This window comes from Falco naumanni, chromosome 5 (genome assembly GCF_017639655.2).
Source record: "Falco naumanni isolate bFalNau1 chromosome 5, bFalNau1.pat, whole genome shotgun sequence".
NCBI classification, from domain to species: Eukaryota; Metazoa; Chordata; class Aves; order Falconiformes; family Falconidae; genus Falco; species Falco naumanni.
Window position 1 is genome coordinate 26,107,101 of NC_054058.1, and position 23,105 is coordinate 26,130,205.

General features: G+C 41.1%; 1 protein-coding gene across 5 annotated transcripts in view; it reads left to right on the forward strand.

Annotated features, from left to right (window-relative positions):
• Positions 1–23,105, forward strand: part of BICD1 (BICD cargo adaptor 1) — a 179,066-nt gene that overhangs the window by 124,312 nt on the left and 31,649 nt on the right. For all 5 annotated transcript variants that reach the window (XM_040596068.1, XM_040596070.1, XM_040596072.1 and 2 more), the window contains 3 exons: positions 4,431–4,583; positions 8,133–8,570; positions 15,089–16,183. In XM_040596068.1, the coding sequence (XP_040452002.1) occupies positions 4,431–4,583; positions 8,133–8,570; positions 15,089–16,183 (1,686 nt within the window). The remainder of the gene's footprint in view (positions 1–4,430; positions 4,584–8,132; positions 8,571–15,088; positions 16,184–23,105) is intronic.

A 23,105-nucleotide genomic window follows, 5' to 3' on the forward strand; every position in this document is an offset into this window, starting at 1 on the left:
AAAATAGTTAATGGAGCTGCACTCACTTTAAAAAGAAGGCTTCAAAACACCACCAGTTTCCAAGAAGTTCCATTTATGGGTCCACAGTTCAGGAAATCAAAAGCCAGTAGAGCTCACTTCTTGCCTCAGAGATGAGAACACTCAGCTTCAGGTCACTACCCCTTGCCCAGTTTGCTTTCCTTCGGTATATTTATAGGAGACAAAAATGTATCAGGTATCTTTCTTGGGCAACACTGGGGGTGTTCTGACATAAAAATGACCCTGGAGGAATCGTATATTTCTTCATAGTTCTTTCTCATAATTTTCAACGTTAGACATTTCCATTCTTTCATTTTAAAGTACCTTCTCACTTGCAATTATTTGATATTACACAATGCATTGCAATGTATCAACACACACAATTAATACAGTGTGCTATGTATGTAGCATATGGACTACAGCATTTTAAAAGTCTATGCTGAATCAAAAATTAATAATATATTCATATATATTGCATTTAATTTTGGTAAGAAGTACAAAAGTTTATTATTTAATATTTGTATTCCAGTGATGCTCAGAGACCTGCCAGGATTGATGTGATGGCTGTACTGCAGAGATGTGGTCCTTGCCCCTGTAAAACCTAGAGATGTCTTTCACCATTCATGTATGGCAAGTCTGAAAAATATATCTAAGTACCAGTGAATAGGTGACCTGAACAGACTTGATCTCAGCCGATCCTTTGGTTTTTAAGTTCTCGTGGTCTGTTCCGTTATGTGTAGGTTCATTAGACGTGCTATGTGACTGACATCTTCCACAATTAGAGCTCATGTATAATGAGATGCAATGCTGAAGGACTTTGTTGTTTCCTATGGTTTCACAGAAAGGCTTTTTCCTTCTTCTTTGGCACCGAACCATTAAAACCATTGCACCACGTTCAGCTGGTGACAAGGGCTGAAAATAATTTACAGCCATTAAAGCATTGCTCGTGTATCATTAGCTCCACCTCTTGGATTAATTTGGTTTTTACAGATCCAGTAAGTTATAGGGGGATCCTCTCTGGAAACGTAAGAAGTCCTGAGGCAGTGCCATAGTAAAATCGTCTGGCTCGATTGCTCTATCCTGGGGATTTAATGTTCACTGCTTGATAACCAGTAAAGTTTAATTACGAATTCTTTTACTAACAGTTTGGGTTACATTGGCCTCTAGTGGCTCGTATAGATAACTGCCCTGATGACAGACTCCTTTTGCCTTGTGCTTTTAAATCCTCTCATGCATTTTTCATGCAAGTCCAAGTCACCTCACAAGAGGACTGATGCAATGGCCAAATAAAAAGTTTGTGTCTTACTGCCACTGTGTCAGTACAGCTAAGGTCTATCCTCTATAACTCTATATATTCTACTGAAGAAATACATACTTAAAATAGTTCAGAATAACAATAGAGAGTTGTGAGGAGTTACTGCATTTAATTAGATCATTTGCTGGAAACAACTAATATCCTTACTGACAATAACAAAGAATAAACTCAGGACGATTTTTTTTAATAGGCTGAAGACTAGTTTGCTTCCACAAAATGCATAGAAAACTCCTATGAAGGACAACAGAACAGCCCTCCAGCAGGTCCTGTGGCTACTCACTCGTAAACCTTGATAACACCAGGCTTTTGCCCTGTAACGTGGAAGCCCTGCCTCTCGTAGGAAGCCGTGACAGCACCAGAGCGCTTTGCAGCTGGATGTTTGCCAGCACAATGCAGATGTTTGCAAACAGGAGGAGGGATCTGGGAGCACGGAGGATGATGCCGGGGTGTTTTCAGTGACCAAACACATGCTTTACATTACTTTGAGAAGGTGATACTGTATTCTGTGATGTGCTGGGTTTGTTTTGCCCATGTGGCAGAGCAGTAGGATTGCTTCCAGCGGAGGCCTTGGCCCCGGTTGGGGGAAGCACGGCAGGCAGCCCTGCGGCAGGCCTGGCAGACGGGATGCTGCGGCTGGTGCATTTTCCCTTTTCATGTAGTTTCTTCCTTGACCAAATGCCATGAGTAATGACAAATAGAGGTAGCTCTGCAGAGAGCATTTCTCTGTGTGTAAGAAGGGGAGGAGAGCTATATATGTTTCTGATTATACCTCCAGGATGATATAGGAGAAGGAGAAGTTGAGAATGGTGAAGGAATGTGGTTTCTCTCTTCTTAAGGAAATGGTGGTGCATTCAAGCAAGATGACAGCTCATGTTTTCTGCTGCTGTTTGCAATAACAGAAAAGACAAAGGAGTGCTCTGATCTTACAGAGTTAATTTTTGAGGCTTTTTCAAAGCAGCATGCCTTGTACTGTATCAGGGAAATAATATATCAGGATTCTGTAAAAATTCTTTGCTCAGGTCCTCCATCTCTGGCCACCTTTTTTTGTTCCTTTTTATGCCCTTTTGGGAGAGGCCTTCCTTTCAATCTGCAGTGTTGAACAGCAGAGCCAGTTTGGGCCGTGAGCTGACCCTTGGCAACCGCCTGTCCTGCATGGTGGTGGTGGTAGTGATGGTGGTGGTGGCGGTGAGCTCACCCCAGCGAGGTGCAGGCTGAGCCACTGGGAATGGCCGGCTGCTGCCATGGCAGGAGCCAAGCAGGCAGAGCTGCTCTGCACAGCCTCGTGCTCCCGGGGCTCCTGTCAGTGTTGGATGGATGTCAGCCAGTTGCGATTCGTTCCCTGGGCCAATCATCTTCCAAACACCAGGAGAGTTGCAGAGCGGCTTAATTATACTTGACACAGCGGAGTCGTGTGTTTGGCGCTGTCCACACGCTGCCTCAGACTTGCACGTATACCCGCAGCCAGCCAGTGTAAATCACTGCCACAGCTGAGAACGTGCTGGCAGAAACAAAATGTATAAAGGCAGCCCTGAGGTATAAAATGCCTTCACTTCATGAAATCATCTGCAGTACTAGTCTTACAGTTCACTCAGAGGTTTATTAGGCAGTGATGGATGCAGGAATATTTGCAGTTACTTTTATCTAGTGCTCTGTGACTCTTCTGCCACCGGGGATCTTTTCAGTTGCCTTCAGTTAAGAAATTTGGTCGTTTCTTCATTTCTTCTTAATTAGCTGTTAGGAGGAGGGTGATGGGTTTTATTTTTCTTGAAGAAAAAGGCTTAGTTTTAAAAAGTGCTTTTGTAACTCTTGCATCAACGTTTTTTTCCACGTGCTTTGCAATGTTATTTTCCAGGGGCTTATAATTGTTTATTTAACCTAGGTGCTACGCAAAGTTCTTTTTACCCTCAAATCACAACACGGGGTTTTATCCTTTACATATCAGAAGGTGAATTGTACAGATTGATGTGTTTAGAGCTCCCTGACTACAGTTTCTGCTGTAATGATTTCTTAAACATTTGACTTTTTTTCAGGTAGGTGTGAGGCCAGTGGCTGCCCTCCCTCCACACTGGAATCTTTTACAGAAACCCTTCACTGCTGCTCAGGTGTGCTCTTTTTGACACCCCAGCAGCAAGGGGGCTCTGCCCCATCATTAAGGTTGCAGTAGTGCTTCTCTCCAGCACCTGCTGTGGCAATGCTCAGATTTCTCTGGCAGGCAAGGAGAAGATGTGACCCAATATGCCTGTTCCTATTAATCAGGAAAATGTGGGCTTCTCTTCAAAGCTGAGGGGGAGGGGGCTCCTACCCACCATGTCATTGTACTCTTCCAGCTGTGTGTTAACTCCATCTTCCCATAGCATCAGGGTTATGCCAGCGGAGTCTTCACAGAATAACCTGACCCTTGATGTCAAACTCATTCAGAGCTGGAATGTGATGGAAACAATTTTTGGTGAAACTGATCCCTCGCGAGCTCTCTCATAAGGCTGCCTGGGAGCTGTATTCACTAATGGGAAAAATAAAGTGGTGACCTTGTGTGTTCTCAGGACTCCTGGGTGTAATCCTGCTCAGCACAGCAATGCATTTGTCAGGTTTTTGAGGAGTGCCTTACAGCCATCTGCCTGGCAGGTCCCCCCCCACCTACCTGTGTGCCTCCCTAATGCCTGCAGATACCAGCCTGTGAGTGCATCTTGCTCAGTAACAGATGCCTTTACAGAACAGATGTTGTTACTCGTTGCTTTTCTGTATAAAAGTGGAGAGCATCCTTCAGTGGAAAGCAGGTGGTAATTTTATTTAAATCAAGTTGTACCGTAGAACAATAAAATTAATGAGATGATAAAGCTTTGCCAGGTTTTCCAATTCAATAAGCATCTAATTTTGAAACTGTTTTAATCAAGCTTCCTTATCAGATGTTCTCATTTCTGCGTTGCCAACACACACCTGAAATTACTGCTTGGCCTCACTTTAAAAAAGGTGATGCTGTCTTGATTTTCACTGTTAAATAGTTTTTATTTGACAATTTTTTCTTTAGTCTTTTCTAAGGGCAGTGTTCATTAAAGTGGCTGTGCATGAATGGTAATGTACTTGCCTTTTCTCTCATCAGAATAACGAAATGGTGGAACTACAGAGGATACGAATGAAAGATGAAATCAGAGAATACAAATTTCGAGAGGCGAGACTTCTACAGGACTACACTGAGCTTGAAGAAGAAAACATTACTTTACAGAAACTGGTGTCCACACTGAAGCAGAATCAAGTAAGCATCGAAAGATTCAAGCCATTATGCTGAAAAATGACACCTTTTCCTCTAGTATCCCATAACGTGATCCCGCAGAGCACTTTGATAGAAGTTTCTTTGTACATTTCTTTCGGTTGGTTTTTTGCTGAATGCTTGCTCTGAAGCAGTGTAATAACTTTTTTGATGTATGTGGAGGCTCTTACCACAGTTTTAGTGAAATCCTGGTGGAATATTTCACTGCAGAACTTTGTAAAAGCAGAGGAATCATTAAAATAGATAGAATGGCATCTTTTTGCTTCCTGCTTTTCCTGTCCTCGCTCCCTGCAGACTCAACTCTGTGCCCAGTGGCAGAGTTCAGCCCTCTCTTTCCTCTTGGTTGGTTTCCTGCATGTCCTTTCCTCTTCTGAAGCAGAGAAAAGAGGAAATAATCTTCTCCCTGTTCTCCGGGGTTTTTTTCCTGCTCCTCAGGTTTTTGTGTACTGGTGCTACTCTCTTCTCAGCCATGCTAACCCACAAGTTTAGCAAGATTCAAAAATAGGCAATATCAGGTGTTCCTAGTTTTTCCTTTGTTTTCCTCATTACAGCAATTTGCAGCTGATGGCAAACCAACCCACAGCAATTCTCACTGCAGTGCAGAATGCACCCCAAGGAGCCCCCATAAACAAGAGGCCCTTTTCATCCAGATGTGAGAAGTCATGGAGTCTGTTCTCTCCCCTTAGAAAAAGTGCAGCTCCCTTTGCTGTGCGACACACATACCGCTGAGGAAGCAATCCAGAACACAGTTGTCCTTTAAATAGAACAAAAGAGATTTCTTTGCACGTCAGATGAGTTAACGTACCATGATCAATATTTAAGTATCTGAGTTGGATGATGTAACACTTTTTGCCTTTTAGACACTGTCCAGATCAGCATATTGTTGCACTTCCAAACACCATTTCCTTAGCTGCCAGCAGATAGTAACAGCACTGCGTTGCAGCCCCTGCTTTACGTCCTAACCTACTGCCTGGTTCAGTTAGGGTTTCTATCAAATAGCCAGGATTGTCGCTGTTTCTAACGGCAGCCTGGTAACAAATCTGCCTTATTCCTGCAGGAATATGCAGTGCCATTTCAGCTATCTTTTACTATTTTAGGGTTCTAGCACAAATGTAATTGAAACATTTGAAATGATGGAGCTGTGTGACAGGGAATATGCAGGTAATAGAGGCGGCTATGTTGTTTCCTTATTTACAAAGATACCTAGACTTTCACACTCCTGAAATTGAATTTATAGTAGATCATCTTTGTATCAGTTATTTACCAAGCCAGCAAATTCCCCCTTTGAGGCACGGATTTTTTTCCTCACCAACCTCATAGGAGACATTTTCACACTATCAGTAAATTAAAGACCCTTTATGGACTGTCCTAGTTTCCTCCAGAAGAAAAATCTGTTTGCAAGTGTTTATATTTGTCATAATGTTTCATTCTTAGTGAAACCAAATAGCAGCAGTCTATGGAGAGGAAAAGCATTGCTATATTTTGAATGGCTTTAATAATCAGTCATTTTTCATCACATATGTATGCACTTATGATTCCTAAAATAACTTTGATATACAAGATAAAATCTCAAGAGCATTTTATACTTTAATGCTCTAATTTTCAAAACTATATATTACAAGTCGTAGTTCTAAACTGCCACTGCCTGGGGTTTTTTGGGGTTTTTTTGCAACTTTTGTAATTAAGAATCTGTGTGATGGTAACCAGGTAGATAATATAGACCTTTGATTCTCATATGGATTTAAAATTGTAAAATGGTTAGGGGGTTTATTTTTTTTATTTTTCATGTCCTTAAGTTGCAAACATAGCTACTTGATTGGAATTACATAATTTTTCAGATGGACCTGTCCCTCCAGTCAGAAAAGATACAAAGTTCCTAAAAGTAGATTTGAAAATCTCATGAATTTTCCTTTTCTACTTAAGAATTCCCAGTATGAATCTGGAACTTACTTTGTTTTTGATATGTTTCCATTTTATGGGTTTGAAGATTAGTGCTTTGGTTTTTAAGTTTGCCTTTCCAAAGGTTTGAGTACGAGACTTTTGACAGGTTGATAAATATTCTACTCCAATAGGAATGGTGGCTATTTCTATTTTCACAAGAACCTTATTATAGTTTATTTAAATATCTATACATATATAAAATAAAAAAATATTCTGGACAATGCCTTAAAATTGCAGATAGTGATGCATTTGAATTATAAAGGCCTCAGCTGCAAAAAGTATTTTTATGGAAGCATGAAAATTCAGTATTTCTTTTTCACTGAGCTATTGAATTATTTCACCTGATACAGTGAATTTCATGCATTTAGAAATGACGAGGTATATGAGTAACATGATTAGAATTAAATTAAAAAAAATCAAAGGGTGATCGTTTTTACTAGGAGAATTGGTCAAGCATGGTCATGAACATCAATTGCTGTGGGATTTTCCAGCAGTGAAAAGGAAGATGAGGAGGGCCAGCAAGGCAAAGCATTCTGCAGTGGGGATCTACTGCACCATCTAGATATTGCTGAGTAACTGGTTTTGAGCTAGACTGGGTTTTCCTAGGCTTTACTTCTTGTTGGGAACAATAGAGAGGACTGTGTAAACATGGCAGGTGTCTTTAAAGCAGAGAAGAAGCTAACATTTTCCTCAGCCCACAGTGCCTGTAAATACTTTGATAAAACACTGCACCTCGGTCTGAGGCAGAGAGCCTGCCCTCTGAGAAGGAGCAAGTCCCTCCAAGCCTGGTGAGGCTGCACCAGGTCGCTGGGACACACTTCAGGCAGCACTGTTGGAGCAACAAGTTGCTGTGTGCTCCAAAACAGCATAGGGATGTGTGTTCATTGTGCAGATCAAGGACTCTGTGGCTGAATGAGCTGTTTACTACATTTTCTGGTAGTTTAAAAATCTCTCAACATGGAGCATCATAGAGTTTAAACTCATTGTATGAATAGTTTGCTGTTTAATTTTTAAAATTAAATGCTGCTTGGATAATGGAGAGCCTTGTGTGACAGAGAAGAGAGTTGAGGCTCTTCTATCATTTCTGTATCTTCCATCTGTATTTTTGAAAACTACTCAGAAACCGATCCTTGAGAATCTGTGCCTGAGTAACTTTACATCTGGCAAGAATTTAGATAGGAAGTCATCTTTAGAATACTTGCAATTAATAAATCAGACAATATTAACATAAGATCTGTACGTACCAACATTGCTTATGGCAATTCATAACAAATATATGGTTACCAGGATATCTGCTACTAAACACCCCTCTTTCCATGAAATACATAAATACATTGTTTGTCCTTGTAAGTTACTCAGAAAAAGGTTCTATATTGCTTGACTCTTTACATGCTGAAAAAGTGAGCAATGGAGTATTTAACAGAGCAAGCTCCACTTGCATTTTCTTTGCAGTCAGTTCTTTGCAGCTGCAGGCAGTGCCTGGTATTTCAAACTGTAGTTTCTGTATCACCTATTTCAATAAGGCTGATAAATGGCAGGTTTTCATGACTCAAGTTTTAGTATTATGAATGTTCTTTGTCTTGTCTAATTCAGGTTGAATATGAAGGCTTAAAGCATGAGATTAAACGATTTGAGGAGGAGACAGTGTTGCTTAATAGCCAGCTAGAAGATGCCATCCGGCTGAAGGAGATTGCTGAGCATCAGCTGGAGGAAGCCCTGGAAACTTTAAAAAATGAAAGAGAGCAAAAGAACAATCTGAGGAAGGAACTCTCCCAGTATATCAACCTCAATGATAGTATGTATAATAACCATATTAATATATCAGTAGATGGATTGAAGTTTGCAGAGGATGGGGGTGAGCCCAATAATGACGACAAAATGAACGGACATATCCATGGGCCTCTTGTGAAACTCAACAGTGACTACCGAACTCCCACAGGTAGGAAAGGAGAATCTCTGCACCCCGTCTCTGACCTCTTCAGTGAGCTCAATATATCAGAAATACAGAAACTGAAGCAGCAACTCATGCAGGTAAGAGCTGAATTTGATGTCCTGAAGTGTCTAGATGTAGATCCTATGAACCCTAGTGCCAGCTTTTGCAATGATTTCCCTCAGTGACGTTCTTGACCATGTATGTTCTGTTCTCAGACTTCTGCTTTGGTTTCTTCATACCCAGGTTTTGCTAGAAATATCCCTAGTAAACAGCATGTCTGCAAAAAGTCAGTGTGATCTGAGCAGATGTTTAGTGCAAAGAGGAGAAAAGGACCTAGTTGCTGTGGTTGCAGATGGTTAGATTCTTTTTTTGCTGCTTTGACAATGGGAAATGTCCCTGAAATTGCAAGTAGAATAAAGTACTCTTCAGTTTGATCAAAATCTGGAAAAAAAAACAACCCTCTTAAAATACATTCAGATTTGATCCTGCTGCCTTGCAGGGAGGGAGTTTTTGCCGTTAAGTTTGAATAAGATTTGGCATACCATCAAGAGAAAACAAAAGGAGAGGAGTGCTCCTCTTAATAACCGTGCACTGGGAGAGCATGTGGTGTGTGAGATGTCACAGAGTGCCCTTGTCCACACTGGCAGTCCTGGCGGATGCGCAGGCTGCAGGGGGTGCCTTGGGGACCGTACAGCAAGCGTTTGTTCTCTATTCATCCAAGCCCAGCCCAGGCACAACCAGAATAGGAGTCTGGGATGCCAGCCAGATAAAAAGTCAAGCTGCCAGCCCCGATGCTGACATCATCTTAGAAGGGGTACAGTGCCACACAGAGAAAGGGTCCCGCTGCCCAAGCTGTTGAGCATCAGCTCTGCCACAAGAGCTTTGAAAGCTTTCGGCACCATCAATGAAACAGCCAGCATTTTCTAGCTGCAGGCTTCCAAAAAGTGCCTCTTCTAAAGAAAGTAAAGGTGAATCCTTTACTGCTTAAAACCTAAAAGGTGATTTGGAAGGTAGAGTAAACTCAATTTTCAGGGCTTGCTAAAGTAAAATAAATCTCTGCATGGTCTGTCCTATATTTGCTGAAGAGTTAATTGTTTTATTTACTTCATTGCCAAGCTCACCATGGGAAGTTTTGATCTGAGCTGTGACATGGCAAACACTGATGACATCTAGTGCTTTGCACAAATAACTTTGATGTAAGACATACATAATTTAAGTGGGAAAGCTTAACATTTAGAATTTTATTTCTGTGAAAAAATTGTCAGACTTCTCCAGTATTAAAATATGAATAGTGCGTGCATTTTGTGCATATATGCATATGTGCATAAAATTATGCATGTCTATGTACATATAAATTTATGTATATAATACATGCACATATATAGTGTAGCTTTTGATTTCATGTTACATGTTACAAATTTAAAAAACACAGCTTCAGAAGAAATGCTTTGAAATGTTCACATTTTAAAATACAGCATAAGAATTTTCAACCATATTTACAATGAAGTTTATGCAATATAAATTTGGAGTGAAAGTTGCTTGGAAATAATCAAACATTGTTTTTTTCTTGATTTTATTAGATTAAATATTGAACTTGATGAATCAGCAAACTTCTACTTGAAAGTACTGCAACTGTTCTTATCATCTCTGACTTGAAAACTTATTTATTTTATACCTCTTAAACAAAGAGGCACTTTCTGACAGTCACCAACTGTAAACTTAGGACCATACACAATAAATATAACCATTTCTCAGTCTCAGCGCTGGGCCCCAGCACCCTCCTGCCAATAGTTGATAACATTGCTTGGCATTCTAATCCTGTTACAAGGTTTATGGCTTAAAAAGAAAGACTGGACCTAGGTGGAAACCTGATTTCTTTAGATACTGAAAAGGCTCACTGCAAAACGCTGATGTACATTTTTTTATAAAGTGGTCATCTTCTCTGTTGATTTGCCTCCGCTCACCTTGGGTCACACAAATTAAATGTGAAAATTCCTCTGAAAATTTTTCTCATAGTAGATGGGAGATTTAATCAGGTTAAACTGACAAAAGGTAATTCTTCAGTAAAATTGGATTTTTTTTTCTCCTTTTTGTATCTTTGCCGTGTGGTGTTCATTCAGCCATATCTCAATATTTGGTATGTGTTAGAATCACAGAATTAGAATCATTTAAGCTGGAAAAGACCTTTAAGATGATCAAGTCCAACTGTTAACCCAGGACTGCCAAGTCCATCACTAAACCGTGTCCCTAAGCACTGCATCTATGTGTTTTTTAAACACCTCCAGGGATTGTGATTCCACCATCTCCCTGGGCAGCCTGTTCCAGTGCTTGACCATCCGTTTCAGTGAAGAAATTTTTCCTGATATCAAACCTAAAGTTACCCCAGCACAACTTGAGGCCATTTCCTCTTGTCCTGTCACTTATCTGGGAGAAGAGACCAGCACCCACCTGCCTACAGCCCCCTGTCAGGCAGCTGTAGAGAGCAATAAGGTCCCTGCTGAGTCTCCTCCTCTTCGTGCTAAACAACCCCAGCTCCCTCAGCCGCTCCTCATAACACTTGTGCTCCAGACCCTTCACCAGCTCCGTTGCCCATCTCTGGACACACTCCAGCACCTCAGTGTCCCTCTTGCAGTGAGGGGCCCAAAACCCAGCTCAGCATTCCAGGTGCGGCCTCACCAGTGCCGAGCACAGGGGAATGATCACTCCCCCTTGTCCTGCTGGCCACACTAGTTCTGACACAAACCACCACGATGCTGTTGGCCTTTTTGGCCACCTGGGCACACTGCTGGCTAGTGCTCAGCTGGCTGTTGACCAAGTAACCCCAGGTCCTTTTCTGCCCAGCAGAAAATTATTCCTCTTGTTTTCTCTGAAGAGGCTGTTGGAGTTGCTGAAGGAACTGACACTCTCTTGGGAACTATTTTTATGTCTATAGGACAGCAGACTTCTTCTCTGAGACAAGCAGACTTCAGATTTGCCATTTTGCATGTGTGTGGCAATTTTTTTCACTCCTCAATTTCAAAAAGAAGCCTTCACTAAAAGAGTTGGTACGACAGATATAATTCCTTCTGCAGCTTTAGGATGCTGATGCTGCTCCATGATCTGTACTCACACCTAGCAGAGATTTAACTGTAATTGTTCCCTTTCCATCAATGAAATCCACTGAGTAACTTGCTGAAAATTCTTGCATTCTGAGATTTTCTCTGAAAAGCTCAAAGCTTTCTGCTCTTTCTTCGTGTTTATTTTCTAGTGGAAAGAATTCTGTATGTCATCTTTAAAGCATAGGACTTCTCTCTTCCATGGTGATGCTTTTCCTATTTCTGAGACCAACATCTCATTTCAAAACTTTTAGTTAAACTCTCTTACAAAAAAAAAACAAAAACGAAAAAACCAAAAAGTTATGCAGCCCAGCTTCTGACCCTGTTCTCCAGCTGCCAGGTACTCTCTGACCATTTGATACAAATGAGATTCAGGGTTCTTGAGCTGAGTTTTCCTGTTAATTTGTCCAGTCTCCATTAGGAATTGTTCACTGATATTCTGATATTATTTAAAAAAAAAGGGGGGGTGGGCGAGGGGGGGAGATAAATAACAATGGTAAAATTGTTTTCCCATAATTGCCAAGTATAGAACAAATTGGGAAGGAAATCTCCTTAAACTGAAATCTCTGAAGGGAAAGATGCATCACAAAATAGGTAAAGCTACTTTTGAATTGTTTTTATTTTTAGTTTAAGATGATAAAAGTTCTTACTGCAACTACTGATTTCAATGTCAACAGAAAGCCTCCACCAATTGGACTGGAAAATAACTGCAATTCCCAAAAGTTTGCTGTGGGTGGAAATAGAGAGTATTGTATTGTCTAGAACAAGAAATGTAACTACCATACTTGGAAACAGCAGAGTCATTAATATGCAGAAGGTGTGCTCAGGGCTGAGTTGGAGCTTTGGGTTTTTTTTTCCCTTGGAAATAGGAGCATGTATGTATAGCTTCAAACAGATGTGGATTAGCTTAATCCATAATTACTGGACCAGAATGAGTGAAATTTAGTAGATCCACATATTTCATTTTATGTACTATCCAAGTTGTTGTATGGGGTTTTTAAGTTGCATGTTTTCCCTGGGGAGTATACTTCCTATTTGAAAGAAATATTTGTTTCCAGAACACATTTATATTCAGAAGAGAAATTATCATAGAGAGCCCAATTAACTCTGTTAAAATTTTCCTTCATGATAGAGTATGACAACTAAGATAGTAATCCAGCAGGATCAATTCAGTCTGATTAATTTAAGTGGACACTGAAACACTGTGTTTCTTGAACACCAAGTTGTTTTCTTGAAGGAAAGGTGCTCTCTGACTGTAAGCTCTATATTTATTCTTATACTGGTGCAATCTACGGTTAATCACCTACTTTGGTATGAACATACAGTGGACCTATACACCTTAAAAAGCCAACTGCCTTTGGTGTGTAATGTATGGGGTTTGATTACCCTTAAGACTTCTCACCATAAGGTGACATGGTCCTTTAAATTAATCAAAACTCAGATTTTTCATGCACACGTGTAGCTCACCTTACCAACCTGAAGGAATAAATACCTTTAATGTAATTTAAGACTAAGCTGGTTTATACCAGGTGGTAACAACTAGAGTTCAGCTGAAAACTTCTGGGGAGAGCAGACTTGGGGCAGATTGCTTAATGGAAAAAGCAGCGGAAAGCTAGTGAAGAGGCTTCTGCTGAGTGGATCTCTGAGGCTCACCAGGCCAGTCTGACTGAGAGATCTGTGAAAAGCAGTCACCTTTTAAGAAGATGCTCTTGGCAAAGGGAAAGGTTGCCCTATTTTGGATTTTTTCAAGGACAATGGGCTGACAGAGCGAGTGAGCAGCTACCAGGGTAGCAGGCAGACTGAGGCAGCAATGGAGGAACAGCATCAATTGGAGAAAGGTACCAATACACTGGTGGTACTTGGCTGTCCTCTTCTGCACAGACTAAAATGGAGCGCCCTATATCTAAGGAGACAGGCTCTTCCCGGATCATAAAATAATGATGAGGTTTGGCCCTGTTTTTTTAATTCTTAAGCCATCAGTCCCCTGTACACAAGAAAACTAGGTTGATTTTTTTAGACGTTTTTAACATGGCTTCTATTTTTATTGTTGCAGTTTCTGCCTGCAGTTGATTGCAGGTTCTACCAGAGGCTGTGTTTTGAAAGTCTGTCTGTAAAACCAGGGGATCATCATATGCTTTAGTGCCTTAATACTTCTGAGCAGCAGCCACTGCTCAAAAGCCTTGTTATGAGAAAATAGGAGTCTGAAGCGCTGCTTGGAACATTTTGTGAGATGGCAGTAGTAGCCCCTCAGTCCCTAAAAGGCTTTTCTTTTCCTTCAGTAAGATGCATGGTGGCCAGTTTGACTCTCTTCCAAATACTACCTGAGGGGATACTGATAGGGAAGGAAAGTCTGGGTTTTCTTAAAGGGTTTTTCAGAGCTGAAAGCTTCGCGTTCTCAGAATTAGTAATTCAGCCACTCATAAAGGGAACATGGAGCATGCCATTTTCATTGCACATGTAAACACAAGGCTGAGATCCTGCAGCCATGGAGGGGGAGGAGCAGTAAGGCTGGTAGGCTCAGGGTCCTGTTGCAAAAGCCCTGAAAGCAAGAAGGATCCCATCTCAGTGTACTCTGCTTCCCAATTCACAGCTTGGAATAGGACGAAGGCACAGAAAAAATGGAGCATTACACTTGAAATAGGAGTCTTTCAGGGGTGTTATCATGAGTAGCAAACACTTGAGCAGATCAAACTTTAAGTTTGTCTTGTTCACTTGCTTTAAGATGCTGTGCATTAAAACCTCTAGAGGAGTCCTCCATGACCTCCTCTGCGGTTCAACATCCACATTTCTCTGTGGATATTCAGAAAAGAACTTACTAGGTCAGAACCAGTGGTTTGTTAGTTATACCACAAATACTGCTTTTTCTGCCTTGTCCTTGGAAGGATGGATTTTGCTTACAGACAAGTGCTGGGGATGGGGAGTCCTGGGAATGGCATTTGCTCACTCTTCTGATCTGTGTTACATTTCCACACAGCGGGTTACTTAATCTGTGGAAATATACACAGCCATTTGTTTACTGTATTTGCATTCAGTAATCAAACCTTGATGAGAGTTTGCAACAGTCCAAAGATACAAATAAATATTGTGAAGGATTGGTGGAGCTATTCACAGGAAATGTAAATTCAGACTCCATTGAGAAATTTGTATGTACCAATGGAATGGCTTACAGTTGAAGTGATGCAGTTCCTGTGTTCAAGGAACATATGTCATAATAAATCCCATATTATTGTTCTAGCTGACTAGGCACAGTGCTTGGGCCCTAAGTAATTCTTTGGTGGTCAGTGTGTAAAATCATGACCTGGTGATATTGCAAATTGTAACAGAGGCTGGGACTTTATAACCCTCTGAGAGTTACATGCATCTCTCTGACTTGATTTTATGGTTTAGGTGTATGTGGCTAAAATGCCTTGGAAGCCCTCAAGTTGTGTATGCAGAGCGGAGGAGATGAATGTGATTGCAGAGTTTGGTGTTCAGCACAGGTAGGACGAGATCCTGGGTTTCTCACTTTGATTCTGTTGCAGGTAGAGAGAGAGAAGGCCATTCTCCTGGCCAACCTTCAGGAGTCTCAGACACAGCTGGAGCACACCAAGGGAGCCTTGACTGAGCAACATGAGCGAGTCCACAGGCTCACGGAGCATGTCAACGCCATGAGGGGGCTGCAGAGCAACAAAGAGCTAAAAGCTGAGCTTGACTGTGAGAAGGGCCGAGACCCCGGTGAAGAAGCACATGACTATGAAGTGGACATCAATGGTTTGGAGATCCTAGAATGTAAATACAAAGTAGCTGTTACGGAGGTGATAGACCTTAAAGCAGAAATCAAAGCCTTAAAGGAGAAATACAATAAGTACGTGGAAAATTATACTGAAGAGAAGGCCAAGTATGAGAGCAGAATCCAGACATATGATGAGCAGGTGACAAGCCTGGAAAAATCGACCAAGGAAAGCCAGGAAAAAATGGTCCACATGGAAAAGGAATTGCAAAGGATGACAAGCATAGCAAATGAAAACCATAATACCCTCAACACCGCCCAGGACGAGCTGGTGACGTTTAGTGAGGAGCTGGCTCAGCTCTACCATCACGTCTGCCTGTGCAACAACGAGACACCAAACAGGGTTATGTTGGACTATTACAGGCAAAGCAGAGTCACCCGCAGTGGGAGCCTGAAGGGACCAGATGACCCTCGAGGCCTCCTTTCCCCGCGGCTCGCCAGAAGGGGGGTGGCATCACCTGTAGAAGCCAGGACCCCAACCGAACAGGTGACGAAAGAGGCCACGGAGCCTGGCAAAGAGCAAAGCCCAACAAAAACACCCACCATTTCTCCTGTCATCACAGCCCCTCCTTCCTCTCCTGTCTCCGATACCAGTGACATCCGTAAAGAGCCCATGAACATCTATAACCTCAATGCCATAATAAGGGACCAAATCAAGCACTTGCAGAAGGCTGTCGATCGGTCGCTGCAGCTGTCGCGCCAGCGTGCTGCAGCTCGGGAGCTGGCGCCTATGATCGATAAAGACAAGGAGGCCTTAATGGAAGAGATACTGAAACTGAAATCGCTCCTGAGTACAAAGCGGGAACAGATCGCAACCCTGAGAGCAGTGCTGAAAGCCAACAAGCAGGTAAGATGCTAATAAAGCAGTCAGTTGGGAATGCCTGCTATTTATACAGGTCACTTGCAAGCAGGAGTATTTCAGAAGAGAGGTTTTACTCACAGGCTGTTTAGCCCGTCTCTCAGTCACGGTGAGGGCAGGCCTTTCTTCCCTCCCTCCTCCCCTCCTCTTTAAGCTCTTTAGTGCTGCTTTTCTCAGCACCTGCTATTTACCGAGGGCACAGGCAGAGGAACCTTTCCTGTGGAGTGAGAGAAAAGCTGAGGGGCTGCTAGTATTATTGCAAAATGATAAGATTGCCAACACTGGAAAAGAAAACGGAGTGTGCATGAAGAGGCTCCCAGGGGCGTGCTGACCCCCTGCCAGCGCAGGTACCGCTGGAGCGGTGCGGAGCGCAAGCGTAGGGGAGCCCACCTGGGCCAGCACCGCAGCAGCTGCAGGTGGCCCTGCCAGTGGGGTTTAGCAGGGCTGGTGGTGCCAACAACCCATTTCATTTTGCTTGGCTCTTGGTAATACTCCGCAGGCTGCAAAACTTGTATGCCCCCCAGCAGATTTAAGGGGGTGAAAGATAAATGCCATAAAAGCTAAAGTGTGCCTCAGGAAGAGAACGGCAGGTGTTAAGAGTGTGACCAGTGGCTTTGGACAGAAACTGAGCATTTATTTGATGAGACAAAAGGCAAAGTACCGAGTTATTTTCATTACAGGTAGTTAGAATTTTTTTAACTGATTTTTCCTTTTTAGTCAGAAATAATGTCTCCTGCCATTGTCACGTTTTTAAACCTTTGAGAAATAAAACCAGCATTTTTTTTTTTATGAAAAAGAACATCACTAAATGATAAAGCTGAATGAAGCAGTAACTATGATTTTTTTTATTTTGAGAAGGATTTGTTATAAAGTTGTATTTTAAGATAATAAGCCATTTCAAATTATAATTTTAAAAGGTTTCCATCTTAAAAAAGTAATGAAATCTCTTTATTTTTGATGTTTCATCAATGCAAATAAGCTAAGAATTATCGCATTTTATATCAAATGCCAAAAGTGGACCATGTAATGGTGTGCTTTTCAGAAGTACTGTTGACTTTTTTTGCATAATATATCCTCCCAAGCTCTTTGTATCCGTTAGATTCCAGGTCTGCAGATACTTCAAAAGAAGTTAAATTTAAGCATGCAAACAGTTTTATTTACTTCAGTGCCTCTCCTTATGCCCAGAATTTAACCTGAATGCAAGAGGATACAGCCTCAGAGTCATTGTTGCAGGTGGTCTGGGACTTTCTCCAGCTAAAACCAGTGCAGTGATCACCACGTGGGGGCATGAATCCTGAATTAACAATTTGGGATACTATTACCTGATAACAGTGATGGGATTTCAGCGTTAAAGTTCCCAATAGCCAAGAAACAACACAGTTTCAAGTTTAACTGGTCGTTGTGTCTGCAGTCGTGTTTCTAGCGTATTGGGGATTTTGAAATCACAGCAATATTTCAATATATAGAGTCTTTTATAGCATTTCGCCCCTCCAATACAACATGTGTTAAATATTAATTCAAGTAATTAAAGACCATCTCTAGCTAAGCAATAATAATAGCTCTGAGCAATCATACACGGATTTTCCGTGTAATTAAAATGTAATTAAGATATAATTGAAGTATATCAATTTAGATTCCAAATTAAAGATTTTTTTTCCATTAGCATATAGCTGTCATTTATTTTTTGATACTACCAGAGAATCTAACTCAGTCTTACTCTTTTATTGCTGTCAGAAATAGAGCATCATCCTTAAGTGTGCTCACTGAAATGGATAAATAGCTTTGCTGGGTAAGGAGGCACTATTAACTAAACTTCTATTTATTGGATAGCAACGTAGATATTGGTAACTGTACAACTGGATATAGAATCTTGCAATACTGCTCATGCAAACCAAATATCTACATCCTCAAACTTTCAAGTTAAATGACATAATTATATATTTATATATAATTATATATATTTATATATAATATATAAAGTATTTAAAATAAATATGTATTTTAATATATATGTGTAAAAAACATAAAAGGGAAGAGGAAATTTAAAGTTACAGAGAGGGAGGTGAGTTTTATTATGCGCTAGCAGTACTGCCAGCCTGAAGCTATGGGTATATCCCAGGACCCAAAGCACATCTCATGTTCAAAAAACAGGAGCCAAGATTCATTCCCCTGACTTCTTCTGCTCCAAAATAATGCTTTTAAGCAGAAATAAGCTGGGAATATTTTTTTTTCCTTTGTGGGTTTCAGTTTAGACGAGCCTAAAGAGGACATCTAATTCAGTTTTTCACTTTTGCTCCACAACCACAAGAGCTAGAATTGTGCTGTTTTGTTTTTTTTTTTTAAACCCACCTTCCCTGAGCCCTAATAAAGCTGACATTAATATGAAACTATGCATTTTCATCCCTTACGTGGCACAGTGAGACCATGCTGGTTCCCAGGGTAGCAGGGGAGAGCTGCAGGGAGGCCCCTTGGTGAGGGAAGCTTGCAGCTGGCAGGGGGCTGGATGCCCTGGCCCATCCTCAGCCTCCTGATGGGCCAGATCACATCTCATCGTGATTCGTAGCAATACTGTTACAGAACATCTGTATTAGCACTCCAGAGACACTTTAGGTGAAGCTTTTTTGGTTGGAGTAATATGGAAAAGCAAGATGAACACAACAAACGCACTGTAAAAATAGCAAGACCTGGCCTTCCTAGAGCATCTCACCATTCAGATCCAGGGGTGAAGACCAGCAGCAGGTCCCTGGGTCTGGTATTTTGGGCTACACTTAAGCAGAGAAATCGCACCCTTAACCAGGGAAGCATGTGTGCTATTTAGTGACCACCACAGAGGCATTACAACGTCAGATCAAAACCAGAATCATACAGTTTTCCTGGTGATACACTTGGGCGCAGTGTGCTGACGTACTGTTAATTACGCAGGTGCAAATGGTTCATCGGGAGAGAAAAAGAGCAAACGGAATTTCTGCCTCCTAACTTGAATTGTTTCCAGTTCTCTTCACCATGACTTGTCCAACTGCAGGAGAGCCCTGAAGGTGTCTCTGTTTCTGTCTCTTGCTGCAGTGCACCTGGCACTCCAGCAGTGCAGCTACACCTTTTAATTCTTTAGCAACATACAATAAGTTTCTGCTTGAACCTGACAAGCTGTTGCCTAGTTCAAAGCATTTGACAATATCTGATATTTCTTTTTATTCTATCTGTGTTTTCTTTAGTAATATTTTTATATAAACATTTTAGTGTTAGGCTGAGCTGCGAACAGACTACACAAAATTCTGTAACACAAACAAGACAGCAAGATTTGCTGTAAGAAGCTGCAAATCTAATCCTGGGAAAATGGATTATTAAATCGATTGCTCAGGATAGCAAGGCACATATATCTTGCTTGCTTGCTTGCTTACCTTATCTTGATTTATGTATCCATTTATTCATAGCCATAATTACTGTGTCAGCACCAGTCTTGTGGAGCAAACCCAAGTAGCATTAACATTAACAAGTAGAATAAATTGTAAAGTAATATCAAATTAACGATACAGTAACTTTTAGGACCAATTCAATAATGGTTTTGATTTTGATTTCTAATAACACACAGAAAGCAAAGCTGCCTGTGAGGGAAATTTAATATCCTAAAGTTCTGATTGAAAAATGATTGGTTGTTCTCATAGGTAGATGGTTCGATGGGAAGGAGTTGAGTCAGTAAGACCTTCACATCTGCATTGGCAGTAACTATGGTGTCTCTACCTCCCATAACTGAGAAACCCATAAAAGTCCTTCAGAAAAAATAACTTCATAACCCCAGACATACAGTGCCTTATCTATAAACAAATGCTCCGATATTATATAGACAGAATATGGTAGAATTTCTGCTGGGAAAGTGAGGCTGAATGAAAAGATCCAGTACCACATACAATTTGTGCACTAAAATAACAGACTTTGTGCTTTCTTGTGTAAAAAAGACAATGCTTTCTTGTGTTAAAAAATACCACTGTAAGACATAATATTCTTTCATCAACTATTTTTTTACTTGGTGTGCTGCTCACACTGTTAATGTAAAGTAAATGGGATAGGGAGTCATCATAGAATATGGATATATAGAGAAAATCATAAGATTTCAGGATTAAGGTGGCAACCCCTAGGCAGCTGGATTTGGGCAAACATCTCTTCTGTAAATATAAAGAGAGGGTTGGAAAGGATGTTCTGGCAGAGCCTGGAGCGCTGGGGCTCAGGTGTGCGCTCGCCTCAGCCTATGTAGCTCCATGACTGGGTTTTGGGGTAGGGGGTGCTCAGCTCTGTGTGCCCCAGCTCTCTTTTCCTTGCTTTCCTTGTTTCACACACCACAGAAGTCCAGGTGCTGGAACTCTGTGCTCCCTCCTGGCCTCGCTTGTCAGCTCCAGGTGATGTCTTCTGCACAGCAAATGCTACGTTCTCTGCAAGCTGTTAATCCCATGCCTTCAGGTGGCTCACTGAGCAGCTGGGTAGTTTGGTTTGCCCAGTTCCTTGGCATGACTGGTCTGACAGGAGTGTCATTAGCCCCTCTCCTGTCTTATTGCATTATTTATTTCACTGAAGAGTATTCACACATTTTTCTGAGTTTTCACCTTTTTTCTTGTGCTCCCCATTTCCAAGTGTGTTGATCAGAAGTCGTATTTTTACATGGATCAAAGTTCTTTAATTTCTCTAATACAATTTTGTAGTTACCCATAGTTTAAAAACAAATGCTTCAGAAAAAAACCTGTTAAAAACAAAGCCAGTCCTAGGCATCTGCTTCCTTCTGGTACCTACTGCTTAGACTTTTATTTGCCCCATCCTTCCTTTCAGAGCACTCTCTGAATGCACCATTTGCCCTAGGTCTTTAAAATCTAGATTATCCTACAGAACTGGTTTCAGGCACAACCACACATACAGAGCTCAGTGGGTACGATTTTGGAGACTAGAAATAATTTAGACTATAGCTGGTGCTGGAGGAAGAATAAGGTGAAGCTAGGTACCTCTGAAAGATGGAGTCCAAGTTCCCTTTCTCCCCTCAGCCCCACTCTCCATTACATATTCTGGCTTCAGGGTGCTTCAGGCAAGTTTTCTGACTCTTCAAACTCCCCAAACTGGTTCCAGTAGGCACAGAAGAAAACCACCAGGTGTGCATAGGGTAGGGTCGGGGAAAGGCTGGGTAATTAATTGTTTGGCAGCAGCTAACCAATATAAATTGACTTAGCTGCACTGTAAAATGGCAGCCTCTGAGCTGAGGAGTCTGACATCAATTGGCTTCATTCAGTCAGCATCCAGGTCCCAAACCGATGAGCTGTAGGTAACCTGAACATCTGCACCATCCGGTGCCCACCAGCTCTTACAAGGACCTCCTGGGTGCGCAGTGCCTCATGCTAATGTGGTGCACTGCTGCTTTGCTGGCCCTGGCTGCAGGTTTCCAACAGCAGCTCTCATAGCTTGCTTCCCCTTCTTTCTTGTTAGTTTTATTTGCCTCTTCAGTAGAGCTCATTCATTATTTGCTTAGGAGACTTTGAGAAGGGAGACCCTCACCAGCCTGCAAAGGGGTGTGTTCAAAAACTTGTTTGGTGCATGGAGAGCCACCAGGCATTTCCAATAGGTTTTGTAATTTATGCTTTGTTTTCTATGTATTATTATATGGAAAACTCTTAACAAGAAGAAAAAAAAGGTTTGAAGATTTGACACAGTCCTTCCTCTGTTACCTTTGTTCAACAAGTAAATTATATTTCTAAGTTATTTTTCATCCTGTAGTGTTACACGTCCATTTAACTTATCCTGACATCCAGACTAAAATGTCTGTCTGATCATTGTGCACTGTTTCACTGATGTGCAAATTGTTGGGTTGACACGGAATATGTAATCCCACTGCTCAAACAATTTAACATGCTTTTTTAAAAAAGTCTAGCATTAGGTAGCACATATCTTTACGTCATTTTCATTCCTAAACAAAGGAAAATCTTTACATGAATTCTGTATTTGAAAATGAGGTACGATAGGTTAAGTGACATGGGGCTGTATTTCTCTTGCAAAGCGAAGAGATCAGAGTTCCTGGCTTAGGGACAAAGCAGAACTCAGTTTGCACTATAGAGTCTACCTGTGCTCTCATAAATCACTTCTGCCTCATTAGTCACCTGAAAATTCTTAAATAAATCTGATTTAATCATATCTATTAAATATGAATTTGTCCTTTCATGCACTGTTTCCTAGATTTCCCTGCAGAAATGTGGTTTTATTAAACATGGTTAATTCGTCTCCATGTTAATTTACGAGTGTACGTTTTTGCTCACAGCTGAAAAGATAGAAAGCTGACAATTTCAGCTTTAGCTTGCCAAGGTGTAGGGTGGTGTCTACCATCCTACATTATACCAAAGCATTTGTCAGCAAGGTTGAGAAAAGCTGCATTTATTTGAATATATCCCTAAGGGGTTGATTTTTTTAACATGTATTGCTGATGCTTTCACATTTGGCATGGAAAAAGCCATCTATTTAAAATGACGGGTAGTTACTAGTGATTTTTTAAAATCTTTTCCCTCAATGTAAACTAGTGTGAAAGCAGAGAAAACATTATTGGTAAATATGCAATATGAAAAAAATACTGAATTATTTTAACACTTCCATTTCTAACTTGCTGTTACGAGACCCAAATAAACAGAGTTGTATTTTAGTAGGAGATGCTAATACGCACTTTGTTAAGAGACATTGTTAGTGGGAAACATACTGAGTTTCAGAAAACTGAGTTTAAAATAGGTTTCCAACTGTTTGGCCATTACCACCTTGTGTCACATCCCCTTGCTGGTCGCTTTAAACTGATGTTCTTCGACACTTCTCTCCCTTGGTGGTGGCTCAAGAACCCACAAGATCAAGAGGGGAAATTGATTGCCTGTATGAAATGCTGCAACTTTTTAAGCACTAA